This window comes from Acomys russatus, chromosome 18 (genome assembly GCF_903995435.1).
Source record: "Acomys russatus chromosome 18, mAcoRus1.1, whole genome shotgun sequence".
NCBI classification, from domain to species: domain Eukaryota; kingdom Metazoa; phylum Chordata; class Mammalia; order Rodentia; family Muridae; genus Acomys; species Acomys russatus.
The window spans coordinates 12,249,369-12,268,147 of NC_067154.1; the positions used below are offsets into that span (position 1 = coordinate 12,249,369).

An 18,779-nucleotide genomic window follows, 5' to 3' on the forward strand; every position below is an offset into this window, starting at 1 on the left:
CTGGATCTGCTAGGAAGGAAGGAAGGAAGGAAGGAAGGAAGGAAGGAAGGAAGGAAGGATGTGGGAGACTGCTGGGATGCCCTGGTTTCCCATCCCCTCCCTTTCCCTGCAGAACCTTTGCATCCAAGAGGAAGTTGCGCTACTGGAGGTTTTCTATGAACTGCACGGGCACTGAAGCTCACATCTCCAGCTGCAAGCTGGGCCCTGCAGTGTCCCGGGACCCTGTGAAGAATGCCAGCTGTGAGAATGGGCAGCCAGCTGTGGTCAGCTGTGTGCCCAGCCAGATCTTCAGCCCAGATGGACCCTCAAGGTTCCGGAAAGCCTACAAGCCAGAGGTAAGGACTGGGCCAGAGGTATGGACCCTTGATACTTGGTCACTGGTATTGGCCATGAACAGAAAGGAAACGGGAGGGGGAGAAAACTGGCCCCAGCTGAGACCACCATTGTTGCTGCCTCAGTCAAAATCAGACCCTCCTCTGTGGCTCTTCACACAAGAAGAGTATACCCCGCTGTTGCCAGCTCAGGCTCCTTGTACTCTATTCATTGACGCATGAGCTAGCAATGTGGAATAGCCAGCCAGGGGCCCCGTGCTCCTGTGACGCTCCAGAAGGAGAAAGCATCTAGGACTGTAGAACTGTGGGAGGTAGGATGCAACTCTCCAAGGCACATGGCATCAGCTATGCTGTTTCTAACCCATTTGGGCTGATTTCACAAAAGAAAAGCTAACTGCAAAAAGCTTTCCCCAGCTCGAAAGCTTGGCATTATCATTCCCGAGTCATCTGTCCACTGGCCACGTTTTCATTACAAGAATTAGTCCTTGGTTTGTATAGAGGGTGTGTGAGAGTAATTAGGTGAGGGTGGGCAAGAGGGCGGGGTGCGGGGATAGCTTCCTATATGAATTAGATCCTCTATTTTAACTCAACGGTTCTTCAGAACAGGTGAGTAACCCAAACACAGCAGATTGATCTGAAAAAGAAAAGGTCTCTTCTGTCTTCGTTCTATAATCATGCAGATTATGTTTGTCTGTGTGTGTGTGTGTGTGTGTGTGTGTGTGTGTGTATCCTCCAAACAGTCCTGCTCTCTCCATGCATGTGTGCATGCATGCATATGTGAGTGTGTGTGCACACGTGTGTGTGTGTGTGTGTGTGTGTGTGTGTGTGCATGTATGTGTGTGTGTGTGTGTGTTGGACATATTTATGTATTGGAGATATGTCTATGTGTGTGTTTGGGATGCATATATGTTTTGGGTATTGGATGTTTGGTGTGTGTGTGTGTATGTGTGTGTGTGTGTGTGTGTGTGTGTGTGTGTTCTGGAAATGCTAATACAGGTTCACTGCGTGGGAACAACACATGAAAAGAGGAGAAGGGTTGATCATAGACCAGGTGTTGAGTCACAGGCCTGATAAAACCTCCATCATGAGCCAAGTCCTCAGGCCATTTAATATCTGTATGCTCGGTGGATGCCATGTTGTTAGGGTGAGTTCCATCCCAGGAGAAAGGAATAGGGGAGGAAGGAAACCATAGAGGGAAGGAAGGTGGTAGGACAGTAGAAGTGTCTCCTCTGCCCTCTCTCCTTCCTGCCCTATCCTTTTCCTCAGCTGTTTCTGAGGTGCCCCACAAAGATAAGAAGTCGGAGGGAAGGAAGTCTCCATTAAACCATGCTGGGCTAGGAGGTGTTTGAATGGAAGTCCTAGGAGTGAGTGAGAGGAGGGAAGTGCATGCTGGGAGCCCGCACTTCTGCCCATGCTGTGGGAATTAATTAAAGGAACCTCCTAACTTACTGGTATTTCTGGAAAATAGTGATCTTGGCCTTCTCAATCCCCTCAGGGGTCCATGGAGGTGCAGATATGTGGCTACTTTATCAGACACCCTTAGCCCTGTGTCACAGGCATAGTTGGACAGTGCTGTTTCTAGGCCCCAAACTGCCCCTGCCCTGAACCTTCACTTCCCCAGGCCCTTGTTCTGATGGCCTCCTCTATACCCGCCCCCAGCTTTCCCTGTCATTCAGAGGTCCAGAGCCTACTGTTTTGGAATTCCTCTGCTGTGCTGTGTAATGCAAAGGAGTCAAGTTCATACCAAGGCAGTGAACAAAGTGGGAAGCTGACCTCATACTTTCCTTGGTTTCTGTCTTCACTCCATGGCCAGCTGGATTGCTCCCCAGCCACTTCCAGGGTCTGCGGCTAGGCTATCTGATAGTCTGTCTCCATCCAGCTGTGGTCAGGATGGTGGCTGCATGTGAGTGTGGGGGCCTCTGCAGCCCACTCATGAGCTGGGAAAGGAGGTCACGTGTTTTGTTTTTGGTTTTTTTTGTTTTGTTTTGTTGCGGAAAGCAGAGGCTGTAGCTAAGGGTTTTGCTCACTGCTTTGTAAAGTAAGAATAAACATGTGTGAAACTACTCAGTGTTTTGCACGCACCCACCCTCCTTTACTTTTCACGTGAGTGCCAGGCTCAGCAACCCATGGCGGAGTTTGTGAATCAGGGTGTGTCACAAGACCCTACCTTACAAGGCTAGCCCCAAGACACCAGTGTGTGTGGGGGGGGGGGAGGAAGCAAGAGATGACAGGAGAGAGACAGGCTCTTACTTAGTCCCTTGGTCCTTAAAGTGGCAGAGGTCTTAAATGCTTGAAACATACCACTTTCAGGCAGGCCTGACCATCAGGACATAGCCTGAAGGAAGTCACAGGCCGAAACGGCTTCAGAGCCCTCCAATGAGTGTCCGTAGTAACTTAGAACCGTGCGGGCTTACACACACACACACACACACACACACACACACACACACACACATTGAGCAGGCAAGCATGGGTATGTACACATGCACAGAAACTGAGACAAAGCTGCTGTGTAAGCAGGTGAGGACAACGCCTATCCTTTAAGACATAATCCATAGGCTCATGAGACTGCTGGGGAATGGGTCTTACTCCTGTGTCACTCCAGAAGTCCCAGAGGGACTGAAGCTTCCAGACAGCGAGTAAGATCGGGGGCGTTGAGATGACCATCTCCACCCTCTCTGAATGTCTGGACAAGCTGCAGCGTTTGAGCTAGACTCACATGGCTGTTGGTCTTAACCAGGAAGGCTCTCTATCTTTCGCAGCTTCCCTTCTCTGAGTCGTGTCCTGATTAGGTCCGCCCCTGCTGGTAAGGCCCCATCTTTTCACTCTCTGTCTTGCCCCACTCGTTATAAGCATCACCACCTGCGCTGGCTCCTCACCAAGGGGTCTCCCTGCAGGACTAGACTGTGAGGCTCTTTTATAAAGCATGGAAAATAAAGATTCGCTTGCAATCTGTGGACTTTGAAGGTGGAAAACTTGTCTCTGTCGCTCCAGAGCTGGGGGTAGAAGGAGGTGGCTGATGATGAGCTCTAGGAGCCCAGCATGGAAAGGCATGATGAGCCGATGAGGGTCTCGGATGCCCTTCCTAGTGGTCCAGGACAGAGAGGCCCCTGAGGAGCTGCAGAGGGAAACTTTGTCACCTGACCCTCAACAAGTTGATCAGTTTCAGCCTCTGAGATATGGGGATGTGGCGGGGCCATGGGGCTGGGAGAGGAAAAAAAGTAGGGCAGTGGCATCTGGAAGGATGTGTGTCACTTCTGCACTCAGCAGGACTGTGTGTCTCTCCAGCAACCCTTAGTGCGGCTGAGAGGTGGTGCCCAGGTTGGAGAGGGCCGAGTGGAGGTGCTCAAGAACGGAGAATGGGGAACTGTCTGCGATGACAAGTGGGACCTGGTATCTGCCAGTGTGGTCTGCAGAGAGCTTGGCTTCGGGACTGCTAAAGAGGCTGTCACAGGCTCCAGGCTGGGGCAAGGTAAGGAATGGGGTAGCTGAAGGTAGGGACCCCTCTTTAGGAGGAAACATGGCCCCAGGAACCTAGGCCCAGCTCATGGCCATGTTCCCCTCAAACTCAACTTTCCCCGCTCCTTCCACTCAGCAGTCCATCCATTAAGGAATCCTGGAACACCCCCCTCCCCCAAGCCAATTCCTTAGAGAACATGAAATCCCTATTGGATGGATTTGAAACTGCCACCTAGAGAAAGGGTGAATGGGCAAATGAGATGATAGAACAGCAACTAGTGAACATACCAGCCCAGGTCTCCAACTGCCCGCTCTGTCCTCTCAGCTGCTCCACTGGGAAAGTCAGAATTCCAGGTCATTCCTCCAGGAAAAGACCTCGGAATCCATCGAGCATGGCTGTACACAAAAGAACCAACCGCCATCTTGCTTTTCCACCCTGGTGCTACCTTGCTCAAGATTGGGCTCCTGACAGCAAAGAAAGGCAGCAGGGCAGCCCTATTGCAACGCCGAGTGGGACCTGGTGTCTGCCAGTGTGGTGTGCAGAGGGCTTAGCTGTTATGAGGCAGTTATGAGAAGGAAGCTGGTTTTCATTAAGTGTCCGCAAAGAAATCGTTCATGTGAGTAAAGAACACAAGTATGGGAGGCATTCAGTGGGGGAAACCCTGGGCGTGATGCTGTCTCATTGGCCACAGAACAGACCACCTCTCCTGAGTGAGTCCATGAAAACCGTTCAACGTTGAAAGCCCTGGTCCTTCAGGAGCCTTCCCCAAGACCAAGCAGCCTTGCGAGTGCCCCACCGCGAAAGAACTGTGTTTGAAGGAAGAAAGTCTTGGTCTCTTTTGGGGCTCTGTTTAGCACTGGCGAGCAGGGAGGTTGCTATGGCAGTGAGGATGGGGCATGGGCTACAGACAGGGATGGGATGTCCTAGGCCAGCAGTGTTCAGTCCCTTTAAGGGGGTGTCGCATATCAGATACTCTCTTTATCAGATATTTATGTTATGATTCATAACAGCAGCAAAATTATAGCTATGAAGTAGCAATGAAAATAATTGTCTGGTTGGGGTCACCACAATATGAGGAACTGTATTACAGGGTCACAGCATTAGGAAGGCTGAGAACCCCTGTCCTAGGCTGTGAAACGACATCCATATTCTTACATGTGCAGTCATCACCTCATAGAAAGGAATCTGGTGAAGTCACTGGTTGCAGCCTGAGGGAAGTAATAGCCCTCATTCACCCAGGCCTGGTGGCCAAGCAGTGGTTCCCTCTGCTAGGACTTCTGGCATCCTGGTTGAAATTCACCTCCAGTTCAGTTATCCCAGCATCTCGCATAGCCCAGCAGTGTGCCACATCCCCAGCTGCCCTGGGAATGAACTGGGAAAAGTCCTGAGGTCATAGAGTCCAGGCCTGCTGGAGAGAAACTCAGTTTCTCTGGTCCATTATATAAGGAATTTGAGGCTCAGGGAACCCTAATAGTTGGCAGACAGACTGAAGCTCAAGTTTCCTAACTCTTAAAAACTTAGCTTCTTTTTTTTTTTTTTTAATTAACTTTTATTTATTTATTTTTTATGTACATTTGGTGTTCGGTGTACATGAATGTCTGTGTGAGGGAGCCGGATTCACTGAAACTTGAGTTACAGACAGTTGTGAGCTGCCATGTGGGTGCTGGGAATTGAACCTGGGTCCTCTAGAAGAGCAGTCAGTGCTCTTAACCACTAAGCCATCTCTCCAGCCCCTCCAGGGCCCAGACTTGATCACATTTGACCCTTTCTTGTGCAAATGTTCCAAGTGTGCAATAACAGCTAGGTGGTCTGGAACACAGGCAGCAGCAGCAGCAGCAGCAGCAGCGGCGGCGGCGGCAGCGTATTGTGTTACCCAGCAGTCCTTACTATACCACACAACTCCCTCCTTAGGTCCCAGGGAGGGAGTCAAGGTCCTCAGTGTCCACAGTCTCCTCTGCCAGTGGTCCACATGTAAGTCTCTGCTTTCTTAAGGTCCACAGGGCCGCTCATCCTGAGGCATAAACAAGCAAGCACTTGATGACACGGACATTCCATGTGTCATGAGTGGGTTCTGTATGACCTAATTCTTTCACCGCCTAGAGCAGCCAAAAGTTTACAAGTGCCTGGGGAATTTTCAGAAGAAGAGACTTTGGGTACCTTTGATGTTGGCCTTGAAGGCACTGTGGAAGATTCATCTGCCTTTGCCACGTCGGGTAGATGACGGCAGTAGTCAGGAAAGGAAAAGTACCTCGTTCAAGCACAAGCCCCAGAGCAGATAGGGTCAGCTCGTGTGTCCTGGCTCTAGCCAATGGAACAAGTAACCACACCCACACCCATGGGTAGTGCAAGGGAGGCTGAGTCCTCCTCATCCTGGCCTGGCTACTAACTTGTCTGGTGACCTTGAAGAACCTTCTGGTCCTGAGAGTCTTCCCTGTAAAATGAAGTAGCTGGATGGGTGATGTGTGTGGCTCTGTCCGGCCCCAGGGTCACCAGCATGGATCCCAGGGTGTGGCAGGCTCCTCCCTCTGTACTTTAGGACCCCCAACAGCGTCACAGTTGTCTGCTGACACACTCGCCTTCCCCAGCAACTGAACCACGTATGAGGAATAGGTCAGTGTGCCTTAGCTCCCATCCTTAGAGTCTGTGCCCAGCATGTACTGCCCCAGAGATGTCCAGAGAGGGACTAAGGGAGGGATGCACCCCAGGAAGAGAAGGCACACTCCAGTTGAACAGGTATGGTCAACTGAACAGAAACTGGGTGAAACATTCCAACAATGTAGGCCACTGCTTTCTTTCCAGCAGAAACAGTCCAAGCCATGTACATAGTTTTGAATTTTCTAGTAGCCACATGAAAAAAGTCACAGGTAAAATTAACTCTAATAATATATTTTGTTAAACCCAGCAAATCCAAAATATTATGATTTTAGCATGTCATTGACAGAAATGCTGCTAGCGAGATTGCTTGCATTTTCATAATACGGCTTTGCCATCCATTTTGCATTTTATGCTGACAGCCACATACTTGCCCCGGCTATGTTTTGAGTGGCCACTGGCTCCTGTTTGGCAGGGTTGTGCTAAAGAAGTGTCTGCAAAAGTCTCTTGTCCACAGCAAGAAGTATGTGTGACCGGCCTGTCACACGTGCAACTATGATGTTTAAATGAGTTAAGATAAACTGGATTTGGGGATCCAATCCACAGTAAATGCCAGCCATGGATCTCTCTCTCTCTCTCTCTCTCTCTCTCTCTCTCTCTCTCTCTCTCTCTCTCTCTCTCTCTCTCTTTCTTTTTCAGGACAGGGTCTCTCTGTGTTAGCTTTGGCTGTCCTGGAATCGCTTTGTAGACCAAGCTGGCCTCAAACTTACAGTGACCCGCCTGCCTCTGCCTCCCAAGTTCTGGGATTAAACAGGTGTGCACCACCATCCAGCAAGCCATGGATATCTCTCTGTCATCATCCTTAAATTTATAACATTAATCCTATGGTTCCGGCTCACTTAGAGGGTCTGTATTTTGTCTTAGCCTTTGTACTTTGGATCCTTGTAATCTTCCAGTGGTTTTTCATCAAGTGTTTTTACTAATTTGTAAAATTCCAAGAAATTGGGAACATCCTTATTCTTACATTTCGAAGGAAGCAGAGCTGTGTCACTCTGCTTCTAAAAGTCAGTTTGGGGCTCGGGGCCCCTGGATGGTGGCTGTATCTAGTCACTCTGCTCCTCTAATAGGGCCAAAGGTCCTCCTGGGCTCCTAGGACTCCGTGGCCATTTCTGTCTTTGTTTCTGACTACATTATGGCATAAGTCTTCATGTGACTCCTGCCTGCCTAGGCACTAGGAACTTTTCAAGGCAAACTCTCCCTCATCCCGAGTCCATAACCCACGGCACTCATGCTGATAGGTCACGGGCCCTCAATAATGTCAGTTGTATCTGTGCAGACACTGTGGAAATTTCCTGTCTTGCTAGGCACTGGCTGGGAACATAAAGAAGGAAAATATAGGGTCCCTGCCCTCATGGGGGGGGCGAAGGCGGGGGTGGGGTGGGGGACGATGTCATCAAGGAGCTTGTTAAAGCAGAGTGCTCAAAGAGAGCCTACAGGATGGAATGCAACACAGACATTCACTCCCTAAGGGGGGAAGTGAAGGCCAGAAAGATATCTCCAAGGAAATGAAGGGTGGATGGGTGTCAGTGGGCTGACCATGAGCGGGAAAGTGAGCCATGCAGAGGGAGGGAGGGGCACTTGGTTCCTGTAAATCGTAGATCCCTGTGGCTGGGGTGGGAGGAGCCTGAGACCCCTGTGCTGAGGTGGGAGGCATGAGCAAAACTGGAACATAAGTAGGAGGCCATATAGTGCAGGGCCTCCAAGACCCTCTAGTGTGAGCAGATCATGGACACCGCTCCTGTGGTAGGTGGGTTGTCTGAGATGGAGGAAGTACCAGAAATGGTCTTGGGTTCCCAACAATGCCACATGAGCTAGGAGGTGTCATTTCCTGGTTTGGGGATAGCCTGTGGAGAAACAGGCTAGGAAAGATGAAAGAGGCAAAACCAGGGTACTCTTCAAGAAGTTCACCATGCTGAAAAAGGTGAGCAGAGGGGCCTGAGTACCCTTCCTCTCCAGTCGGAGGCTCACTCTCATCATCCCAGCCTCAGAAAGACAAGTGTCCTGGTACCATCTCTAGGTTGCCTGCAGCACGTTTCCTGTCTGCCCTCCCAGGTCCACTTTCCACCCCCACCCGTGATGCCCAGTGCCTGAAGGCATAGTTGGGTTTAGCCAAGAAAGGACACTGGTGAGAACCAGTGGTGGCCAGAGGGAGAGGCTTAGGCTGTTGCTATGTGCGCTGTGTCCCTCCATGGAGGGTGACAGCTGTTGTCAATGGACTCTTCTCCCACACCTCTCCTAAGTGAGGTATTGGCTCTTCTGTCGCTCAAAGGGATGTACCCAAGCCCCAGGATTATTAGCCCTGAGTTCCTAACTACCCTGTCATGCACACTCCTTGCACCCTAACTTTAACTGTATTTGAGGGGGTTTCAAAACAGGGTTTTACAAGGTAAAGAAGCATCTTCCAGTCTGACTCCTTTATTAAAGAGAGGAACCCAGTGATCAGGGGCAGGATGAGCTCCTGTTCCCACTGACGTGACCAAATACCTGACAAGGAACAACATAAGAAGAAGGTGGTTTATTTGGGCTTAGGACTTAAGAAAGGACATAGTCCATCGAGGGGAGGGGAGGGAGGGCATGGTGGCCAGAACATGAGGCAGCTGCTCACATGGCATCCATCTGAAGTCAGGAAGGGGGATCATGAGCCAGAAGTGGGACTTGGCCCACTCCCCAGAGACTCCCTTTTTTCCAGCAAAGCGCTGTCTTCTAAGGTTTTTACAGTCTTTCAGAAACAGCACCACCAGCTGGTGACCAGGCATTCAAACCCCTGACCTAATGGGGAAACATTTGACATTCAAAACCATAAGCTAAGTGAATCTGACCGAGGTCACGTGGCAGTTTGACAGCAAATTTTATCTGCACTTATGGCAAAATACACACCCCTAGTTCTCTCCCAGGAGAAGAGCCTGGTTGGGAGAATTCTGAAGATGGGAGAGGCAGAGTCTGACTTCCAGGGTCTGTCTTTCTTTCTTTCTTTCTTTCTTTCTTTCTTTCTTTCTTTCTTTCAAGAGAAGTATGCCTTTATTCTCGTGTTTTTCAAATTAAGCTGGCTGAATTGGTTGCTTTGAGAGGTGATTAGTCAAAGACCAAATCCCAGATCCCCATCTGATTCCTCAGATTCTTCTTTGGCTTCAGCCTTGGCTGGGGCTGCAGCAGCAGGAGCAGCAGTGGTGGCTGCAGCCACAGGGGCAGCAACCACAGATGCAGATGGATCAGCCGAAAAGGCCTTGACCTTCTCTGCAAGAGGGAAGGTGTAGTCAGTCTCCACAGACAAAGCCAGGACCCTCTTGTACCCATTGACGATAGAGTGTGGCATCGAGGCAGCAGTCGGGTAACCAATCTGCAGGCAGACACTGGCAACATTTCGGACACCCTGTAGGAAATGAGAGTACAGAGTCTGCTCAGTGATGTCAAGCCCTTCAGGGCTATAAGTGCTGCCATTGTCGAAACACCTGCTGGATGAGCAGCCCAAAGGAGAAGGGCGAGATGTTGAGCATGTTCAGCAGTGTGGCCTCGCTGGCTCCTACTTTGTCTCCGGTTTTTATCAGCTGCACATCACTCAGAATTTCAATGGTGCCTCTGGAGATTTCAGTGGTGATGCCCAAAGCCTGGAAGAATGAGGTCTTCTCAGGCCCCAGACCCGTGTTCTGGGCTGGCACAGTGACCTCACAGTGGGTGATGGCTCCAGCATGGGTAGCCACAGACACCTTATTGGCCACCAGCATGTCCCTAATCTCAGTGAGGTCCTTCTTGGTGAACCCAAAGCCCACACTGCCCCGGATGTGAGGCAGCAGCTTCTCCAGAGCAGGGTTGTTTTCCAAGTGGCCCCTGGTGGCCTTGCGCATCATGGTGTCCTTGCCCATCAGCACCACGGCCTTCCCTGACAGGGACATGCAGATCTGCTGCTGTACCTGCTTGGAGCTCACACTGCCTGCTCCCACAATGAAACATTTTGAGTAATCATCCAAAAGTTGGATGATCTTAAGGAAGCAGTTGGACTTACAGGTTGCCCTGTCTTCCCTGGGCATCATGGCGGTGCGTCAGGGATTGCCACACAGGGTTTAAAGACGATGTCACTCTAATGAGGACACCTGGGGAGAGCTCCAGGGTCTTTCTTGCCTGTCCCAGGAAACTTCCTCCTGATGATTTTATAGCACATATCTTTTTTCCCCTTCCTAGGGATTGGACCCATCCACCTCAATGAGGTCCAGTGCACAGGGAGCGAGAAGTCCATCATAGACTGCAAACTTAACACAGAATCCCAAGGCTGCAACCATGAGGAAGATGCTGGTGTGCGATGCAACATCCCCACCATGGGCTTCCAGAAAAAGGTGAGGAGGCAGATGCCCAGAGGGCCCTGTGATGCCTAGGACCCCATGTACTCCAGAGGACTCTCTCTCCAGCAATTCTTTTTTTTTTTTTTTTTTCTTTTAAGATGTATTTATTTGTACGGTATCTGCCCGCATTGTCCCTACACGCCAGAAGAGGGCACCCAGATCTCATTCTGGATAGTTGTGAGCCACCATGTGGCTGCAGGAAATTGAACTCAGGACCTTTGGAGGAACAGACAGTCCTCTTAACCTCTGAGCCATCTCTCCAGCCCGCCACCCAGTATTTTTAAGTGTGCCAAATGAGCAAACACATAGATACCACTCTTGGTATGGCAGATATCTGACCTGTCCCTGTGGACTAGCCTTTGCTTTGAGACTACAGTGGCAGCTCAGAATTTTCTCCTAGGAACTCAAGGCCTACCGCACCTCTGACACCCTTGATGTAGGTTCTCCACAAGGACTCAGTGGTGCCACATGGCTAGCTGGCAGGTCTACAGAGCACCGTGTGAGCACAGAGCATGCAGCAGTGTGCAAACAGAAGGAATTAAGAAGTCAGCAGAATTGCAACTGGAGACACACTCCACCCTTCCTGAGGGAGGGCTTTAAAAATTTGCTCTACTCTGCTCACAGAGAAGAGTCCCCCAACCCCCAACCCCCAACCCCCAGCCCCAACCTCCAGCCCCCAACCCCCAACCCCGCCTCCTTGTCCTTCAGGAAGCTTAACCAATGCTACAGAAACACCCAGGATTTCCTACACAGTGCTTTCCACCACACTACGCCTTCAATTTGTCAGGTGCTATGTGACATATGTCATAGAGCTAAGATGCATGCTTATTTAAACAGACACATCATGGCGCCAGATGTGTCAGCCTCCTGCCTAAACAGCAGTTCTTGACCTTAACACCAGAACACCAAGGCACCCCTGAGGCAATTCATCACCCTTAGCTAGGCTGTGGGTGCGAACCCAGCAGCAGGCCGCTGTGCTGTGCATTCCCTTGAGGGTGAGCAGAGGTGCTCACACGAAGAAGCCGGCCATTGGGAATAGCCGGAAGTAATCTAAGGGAACCCTGATAAGTCTACAGTCCACAGCCAGCTGCAAGTCCCAATGTGCTGAGTCAGTCTCTAAATGCAGCAATGCTCAGTATGACATGACAGACCTCAGCCATAGAAATGAGGCTTTCCAGAACCTTCTGATGGTCAGTAGAGCTGAGCCAGTCCAGATACCCAGTTGTGGCAACAAAAGTGCTGAATTCCCATCGCCAATGGCTATCACCTTTCCAAAGACCCAGGCTCAAGGCTATGCTACCTGAGCTCAGCCCGCATGCAGGAAGGTTTGTTTGCCGTAAAGGCCAGCCAGGTACTGCGTAGCCAGGTGTGGGGCTCCCAAGTGTGCCAGCAACCATGGTGGGCAGAATCATGGCATCTCAGTTTTATCACCCTAGGTCTGCTGCCGCTGACAAAACAAAATGCCATCAGCTTCACTAATGGGAAGTCTTCCTGTTTCTGTGAGAAGAATCCAGCCAAGCCAAGGCATCGCCAGGCTCAGTGTCTTCTGGGGGCTCCTCTGTTCGGATCTATTTCCAGCCACCTTCTTATTGTCCTTATGTGACCTCTTTCTGTGCCTGCTGCAATCCCCCAAGGGGCTCTTTTCTCCTTATAAAGACAACATCGGTCTGGTTGGATTATAGCGTCCCCATATGGTCTTAGGTGACCTTAATTGTCCCCTTAGAGGCCACAGCTCTGAGCAGAGCGAGCAGCATTGGGGCTTTTGCATAGGCACTAGAGGATGGGATCTCTGGGATGTGGTTTAGTAGGCAGGGTGTTTGCTTAGCATGCACAAGCCTCTGGGTTTTGTTTGTCGAGCGACAGTGAAGTTTCATTTCTTCTGTCACTGGGAGAGAAGAGCCACGGCGAGAGAGTAGTCAGTGGCACCTAGAATCTATGAGTGAGTGAGTGACCCAGAAGAACCCAGAGACTGAACACATACTTCATGTCACCTCTTGGGAGGCGCTTACATTACCAGAACAGTGCTGTCCAGGAGGTCCAGACACCTGGGTGGGACCTCACTGAGTTCATGCTGGCATAACTTGACATGCAGGAGGGCTCTTAAGGATGCTGTGAATCCAAGGGTGGCCAGGGAGGACCCCCTGGCTTGGAGCTAGTGGCAACATGGAGAGAACCTCCCATGGATCCTCAGGGCCATGTCTCTTGCTATCCGCAGGTGCGCCTGAATGGAGGCCGCAATCCCTATGAGGGCCGAGTAGAGGTACTAACAGAAAGAAATGGGTCCCTTGTGTGGGGAACTGTATGCGGCCAGAACTGGGGCATTGTGGAGGCCATGGTGGTCTGTCGGCAGCTAGGCCTGGGCTTCGCCAGCAATGCTTTCCAGGTAAGTGGTCCTACACTCACAGACTGCCCCATTCTCCACCCAGCCTGGTCTTTCCCATTGTCAGTCAGCCCTTCTCTTTGTCTAACTTTCCCCCAGCCAGTAAGAAGGGACACAGCCAAGTAAACCCTGGACCAAGGCAGGAGGCCTCATCCTAGCCGTCACTCCTCCCCTGACACCCCAAGTCCCTGGAGTACGTCTCTCCTGATCTAGTCTCAGTTTCCAGCTACAGAATAAGGGGCTCCAGGTGTGTCCAGCTGTCTGACATTGTGACACAGTGTTGTCATCTACAGAGTTCACACTGTGCCTTACAGTCACACTATATTATTATTATTATTATTATTATTATTATTATTATTATTATTAGAAAATTTATAATGCTTTAAGTATGTTTGTGGTTTTGTGTTACACGGCATCCATGGTTAGAAAATCCCATGTGGCCCCACTGACTGCAGGTTGAACACCTCTGGGTCACTTAGTGCCATCTAAGGACCATTCCATTCGGCAGGTTGGGGTTCTCCCCTGGCTGAGGGCTGAGCCCGAAGTGTCCTGTATGCTGTTTGTAGAGGGAAGCAATTTGTGGGGTGCACCCCACCCCAGGATCAACACTCCAGATGCCTTAGTTTGCTTCCTTGCAACCCTCTTTGTCGGGAGCCTTTCCCCCTTGCGGCCTCTGCTTCACTTTTTTACTGATATGCTAGCATATATCCAGGCTGTATCCTGAAACCTTGTCACATTGGCTGCACCTTCCTCCCAGGGCCACTCTCTAATGACCTAATGACTCAAGAGAGTCAGAATGCTTGCTCTGGTCCTCATTTCTGCTTCCCAGTCCCCTGTCATAGGCAGCACAGGACTAGATGCCCCAGTTAGTCCCAATTCCATTCCTGCGTGCTGGTCTGTGGCATAGTACCCAATCCTTTGTGCCCCAGTTGTCCCAGCTGTTATATGGAATGAAGGATCCATAATCTTCAGTGTCCCAGCTCTGAGCATTTTCATGAAGGAGGACAAGACTTTGTGGTCCATTTTGTCTGCTAAGCTGATTCTATTTCTTGTATTTCCTGGGGCCTGAGAAAGGAGATTAGCATCCTTGCTGAGCTTGTTAGTCTCCCATGGACTGACCTGGGCTGAGTCCTGAGCCAGAAACACCTGTGTTCTCTGCCTGCAGCTTGTCTTTCTAGTATCCAAGAGAGACATGGCTTACAATATCCGGGAGCTTAGCCTCCCCAGGTAAACTGGATGGACACATATACACGTGTGCACGCGCGTGTGCGCGCACACACACACACACACACACACTGATAGGCCATGTAACAGATCTGCTGGCTAGCTGATTCTCTCTGACAGTTCATTCCCAAGACACCTGGGCCTCAGGTTGGGGTCTCAAACAGTTACCTAAGATAAGCCCTATCTCTGCTTGGTGCCCTGGTTTTTCCTGTGAGGAATTAGAAGGGTTTTAGAACACAGAACCAATAGGCTATACAGTCACCCCTCAGTGTCTCTGGGGCATTCGTACAGGAGCCCTTCACACACCACGAGATGATCTGGTCCTCTTGTGTTGTGGTGCCGTGTTCCTTTAGAATCTATGCAGGTCCTTCCCTGAACTTCCTTGTCTTTAGATGGCTTGTCATCTCTAATACAATGGAAATGTTATGCTTGTGGTTGTGGTATTGTACTTCTTAGGGAACAGTGACCAAAACAAAATGGAAGTCTATACACATTCAGCCTAATTACTACTTTAAAATATTTTTTTTTTTCCTGACTGAGGCAGTGAATCAATGGCTACTCAAGGATAGAGGGCCAACTCCCCACCTCCATAATCTTTCTAAAACTGTCTATCTACACATTAATCAATAGACAGAAATTTATCTGACAGAATTAGCTCCCATCATTTGGGAAGCTGATAAGCCTAAACTGTACAGGGCTGTGGACCCGAAGAACAACTCAAGCTGTGGCTCAAGTCCAAAGGTGTTCTTTAGGTAGCATCCTTGTACACAAGGGAACCTGAGTCTTTTTTTCCTTGTAAAGTTTTCAACTGACTGGATGAGGCCCACCCCCATGATGCAATACAATTTCTCTTAACCCCAATCAGTTGATTTACAGATTAATATGATCTACAAACTACTTAGCGGAAACATCTAGAATAGTGTTTAAATTAATATCTGGGTATTGTCACTGAGCCAAGCTGACACATAAATAAGCCTTGGGGACTTCAGGTGCACAGACAGGCGCTTATACTCTCTTGCCCGTTCTTTACCTGACTCCTCTTCCCCTCACTTCTGTTTTCTCTACTGGAGACTTCTTGAACTGTAACAATGCTTTGAAGTTCTGAAGCTAGCAGCGGCCCAATGTAAATTACCAGGATAGTAAGGCTGGGGGATCCTCGGTTGGCATCCCATAAAGTACTTTCCCTAGCATTGAATCCAGAAGTTGGATTTGATAAGACGGCTACTTATTGGCGTGTGTGAATGGATTTCTCCTCTCCTGCGAACCCAGGGTTAGTCCTACGTGCTCACTCACTCCATCACTAGCTAAGCACATAGCTGGGATAAATGGATCTCTGTGTTCCAGCAGTCTCCATCCAGAAAATGGGATCATAAAACCTTGAGGGTTTTGTGAAGTGAGGAGTTGACAAGGTGACCTGCTAGTGACTTCTTTTAATTGATTTCTCCAGGAAACCTGGTACTGGCACGGAAATATCTTCGCCAACAACGTGGTCATGAGTGGAGTGAAGTGCTCAGGAACAGAATTATCCCTGGCACACTGCCGCCAGGATGAGGAGGTGGCCTGCCCCGAGGGTGGGGTGAGGTTCGGCGCTGGAGTCGCCTGCTCAGAAAGTAAGAATGTCTAACGGCTGCTCTCACTCCTGTCTGTTCCAGTTCTAGGAGAGTTCAGGGAACCATCAGCTACTCTTTCCAAGGCTCTGGGGTGTCACCCCAGACACCCACCCCAGTGTGTGGCCAGGGTGGGAAATCACAGTGGATTCTGGGTCAAATGGGACAAACAATACCTACACCCCAACCACAGGACCTGGCTGATGACATGATAAAGAGGAAACAGGGAAGGGTGGGTTTTAGGAATGTGTATCAGTCACTTTTCTTGTTTTAGGACCAAGTGCCCGACAGAAACAACTAAAGGAAGGAAGGGTTTGTTTTGGCTAATAGTTTGAGGATACAGTCCACTGGGGCGGGGAATAGGAGGCAGCTGGCCATGTTATATCCACAATCCAGAAAAAGAGAGAGATAAATGCCAAAGCTGTCCTTTCCATGTAGTCGGGAATGCTGGCCTGTGGAATGGGGCCACCTGGGTAGTTCTTCCCACCTACAGTGGTTTGAATGAGAATGGCCCCCATAGACTCATATAATCAAATACTCAGGTTCCTAGCTTGGGGACTCTCACTGCCCTACGCATACAATCCATCTTCGCCTTTGCCTTTCAGCATTTTCTCAGCTGCATTTCCTTCTACACCGCTATTAATGTATGTGCCCACTTATCTACTTCTTCCTTCCGTGCCGTACAGGTTACGCAACCTCTCACGTGCGATGGGAGGCACACGGGTCTTAGGTTTTCCTCCCCAAGCCAGGCCAATGCTATCTCCACTTGCACTCTCCTGCTCAGTTTCCATCCTTTCTGTTGCACTTGAACCCAAGGCTTCTGTATCTGTTACTAGACTATATGGTAGCTCCATGGCTGCCTAGTTTAGCTCTAGGGCACCAAGCCGAGTGTAAACTATGTGTAGTTAACCTGTCCTGAGTTCTCTCAGAAAGAAAAACCCCTGATGGATACCTCCCTGCTCAGTTCAGGTCGGAGTAGCTAGCGAACTAGGTCCTCAGTGCTTACCAGGAACTCACCATCTCAGAAGAGCCACACCACAGTGCTAAGAACGTCTGGGCGCTAAGCATCGCCACACATGGCATCCCTTCGAAGGGAAGTATCTACCAACCAATCAAGTCTCCTGATGGAAGTCTTTCCCCCTCTCTGCCCACATCCCCCCGGATGCCCTCCTTACCTACCCTACGTTCCGCGTCTTACTCAGTTGAGTGGATTTGCTGAACAGAGGCTGCCAGCTCCAGTAAATGCCGGTGAGCTTGGTGTTCACTGAGACCTAGAGATGGGGCCAAGCTCACCAGCAGGGCAGTGGGCACTGTGCTCGGCTCTCAAGACCTTGCAGTAGTATAGGGGTAGGTGGGGATTAAACTGGGGGTGTTCCCGTGTGCGTGGTCAAGAAAGGCTCCATTGGGGGAAGTTAGTTTTCATTTTTTCCCTCTGTGCACTTGGGGATGCAAAACTCCAGACCATACTCTCTTAAGGAAAAGCAGCCCAGGCGAAAAGTGTTTATTTGGTTCACAGTCTCAGTTTATATGCTATTATTGCGGGGAAATCAAAGCAGGAACTTAAAGCATCACACCCATGGTCAGGAGCAGAAAGAGACAAATGTACCCTTGTTCCTTGCTGGCTTGGTCTCTGCCAACGCTTTCTACTCTCATACAGCCCTACCCAGGGAATGGTACCACCCATCATGGGCTGGACCAATTAACAATAAGAAAATCCCTGATAGACATGCTCATTGGCTAATCTGATTTAGGAAATCCCTCAGCAGCGACTCCCCCAGGTGAATCTAGGTTCTGTCAAGCTAATAAGTAAAAGTAACTAGCAGCACAACCTGCAGCTGCCAGAAAGCGGGATTTCTGCATCTGCTGGAATAAGTCCTAGAGGACCAATATTCTTAAACCTTTCCACTCAAGACGCCTGAGACGCCGTTTTTACATTTTACATGACATCTACAAAATAGGTACACATATCAAACTTTGTTGATTCTAAATCATACATTTATTTTACGACAGTTCTTTTGTATGCATATAACTTCGCCATTTGTTAAGGGTAAAAATCAAGCTTGCATAGTTAGGGTTTCTATTGCTGTGCCCAAAAGCAGCTTGGGGAGGAAGGGGTTTATTTCACTTAAAAGTTTCCATTCATCACTTAGGGAAGGAAGCCAGGCCAGAAACTCAGGGCCGGGACCCTGAAGTAAGAATTGAACCAGAGGGCCTGGAGAGATGGCTCAGAGGTTAAGAGCACTGACTGCTCTTCCAAAGGTCCTGAGTTCAATTCCCAGCAACCACATGGTGGCTCACAACCATCTATAATGAGATCTGGTGCCCTCTTCTAGTGTGTAGGTGTACGTGCAGGCAGAACATTGTATACATAATAAATAAATAAATAAATAAATAAATAAATAAATAAATCTTTACAACAACAAAAAAGAATTGAGGCAGAGGCCATGGAGGGGTGCTGCACTAACTTGCTCCTTGTGGGTTGCTCAACCTACTTTCTTACAGCACCAGGACCACCAACCCAGGGGTGGCACCACTCACAGTGAACGGGACCTCCCACATCAATTATCAGTCAAGAAAATGCGCTCACCACAGGCTTGCCAATTTGGTGGGGGCATTTTCTCAGTTGAGAAAAAGAGCCTCTTCCAAAATGGCTCTAGCTTGTGTCAAGTTAATATAAAAACTGGCCATCACAGATAGTAATAAGATGGGTATTTTTATTTTTGTATAAAGAAATAAACCTTGATGAATAAGAGCTGATCAGTACCTTGATAGTATAATTGCCGATGCTAA

The 18,779-nt window shown here is 49.6% G+C and overlaps 1 protein-coding gene and 1 pseudogene across 1 annotated transcript in view; one reads left to right on the plus strand and one right to left on the minus strand.

The window, feature by feature from the left end:
• Positions 1 to 18,779, plus strand: part of Loxl2 (lysyl oxidase like 2) — a 92,556-nt gene that overhangs the window by 59,807 nt on the left and 13,970 nt on the right. Inside the window, exons 5-9 of the mRNA XM_051160775.1 lie at positions 113 to 335; positions 3,621 to 3,804; positions 10,621 to 10,772; positions 12,994 to 13,161; positions 15,830 to 15,992. Of these exons, the coding sequence (XP_051016732.1) occupies positions 113 to 335; positions 3,621 to 3,804; positions 10,621 to 10,772; positions 12,994 to 13,161; positions 15,830 to 15,992 (890 nt within the window). The remainder of the gene's footprint in view (positions 1 to 112; positions 336 to 3,620; positions 3,805 to 10,620; positions 10,773 to 12,993; positions 13,162 to 15,829; positions 15,993 to 18,779) is intronic.
• LOC127202142 (60S acidic ribosomal protein P0-like) lies at positions 9,521 to 10,611 on the minus strand (annotated as a pseudogene).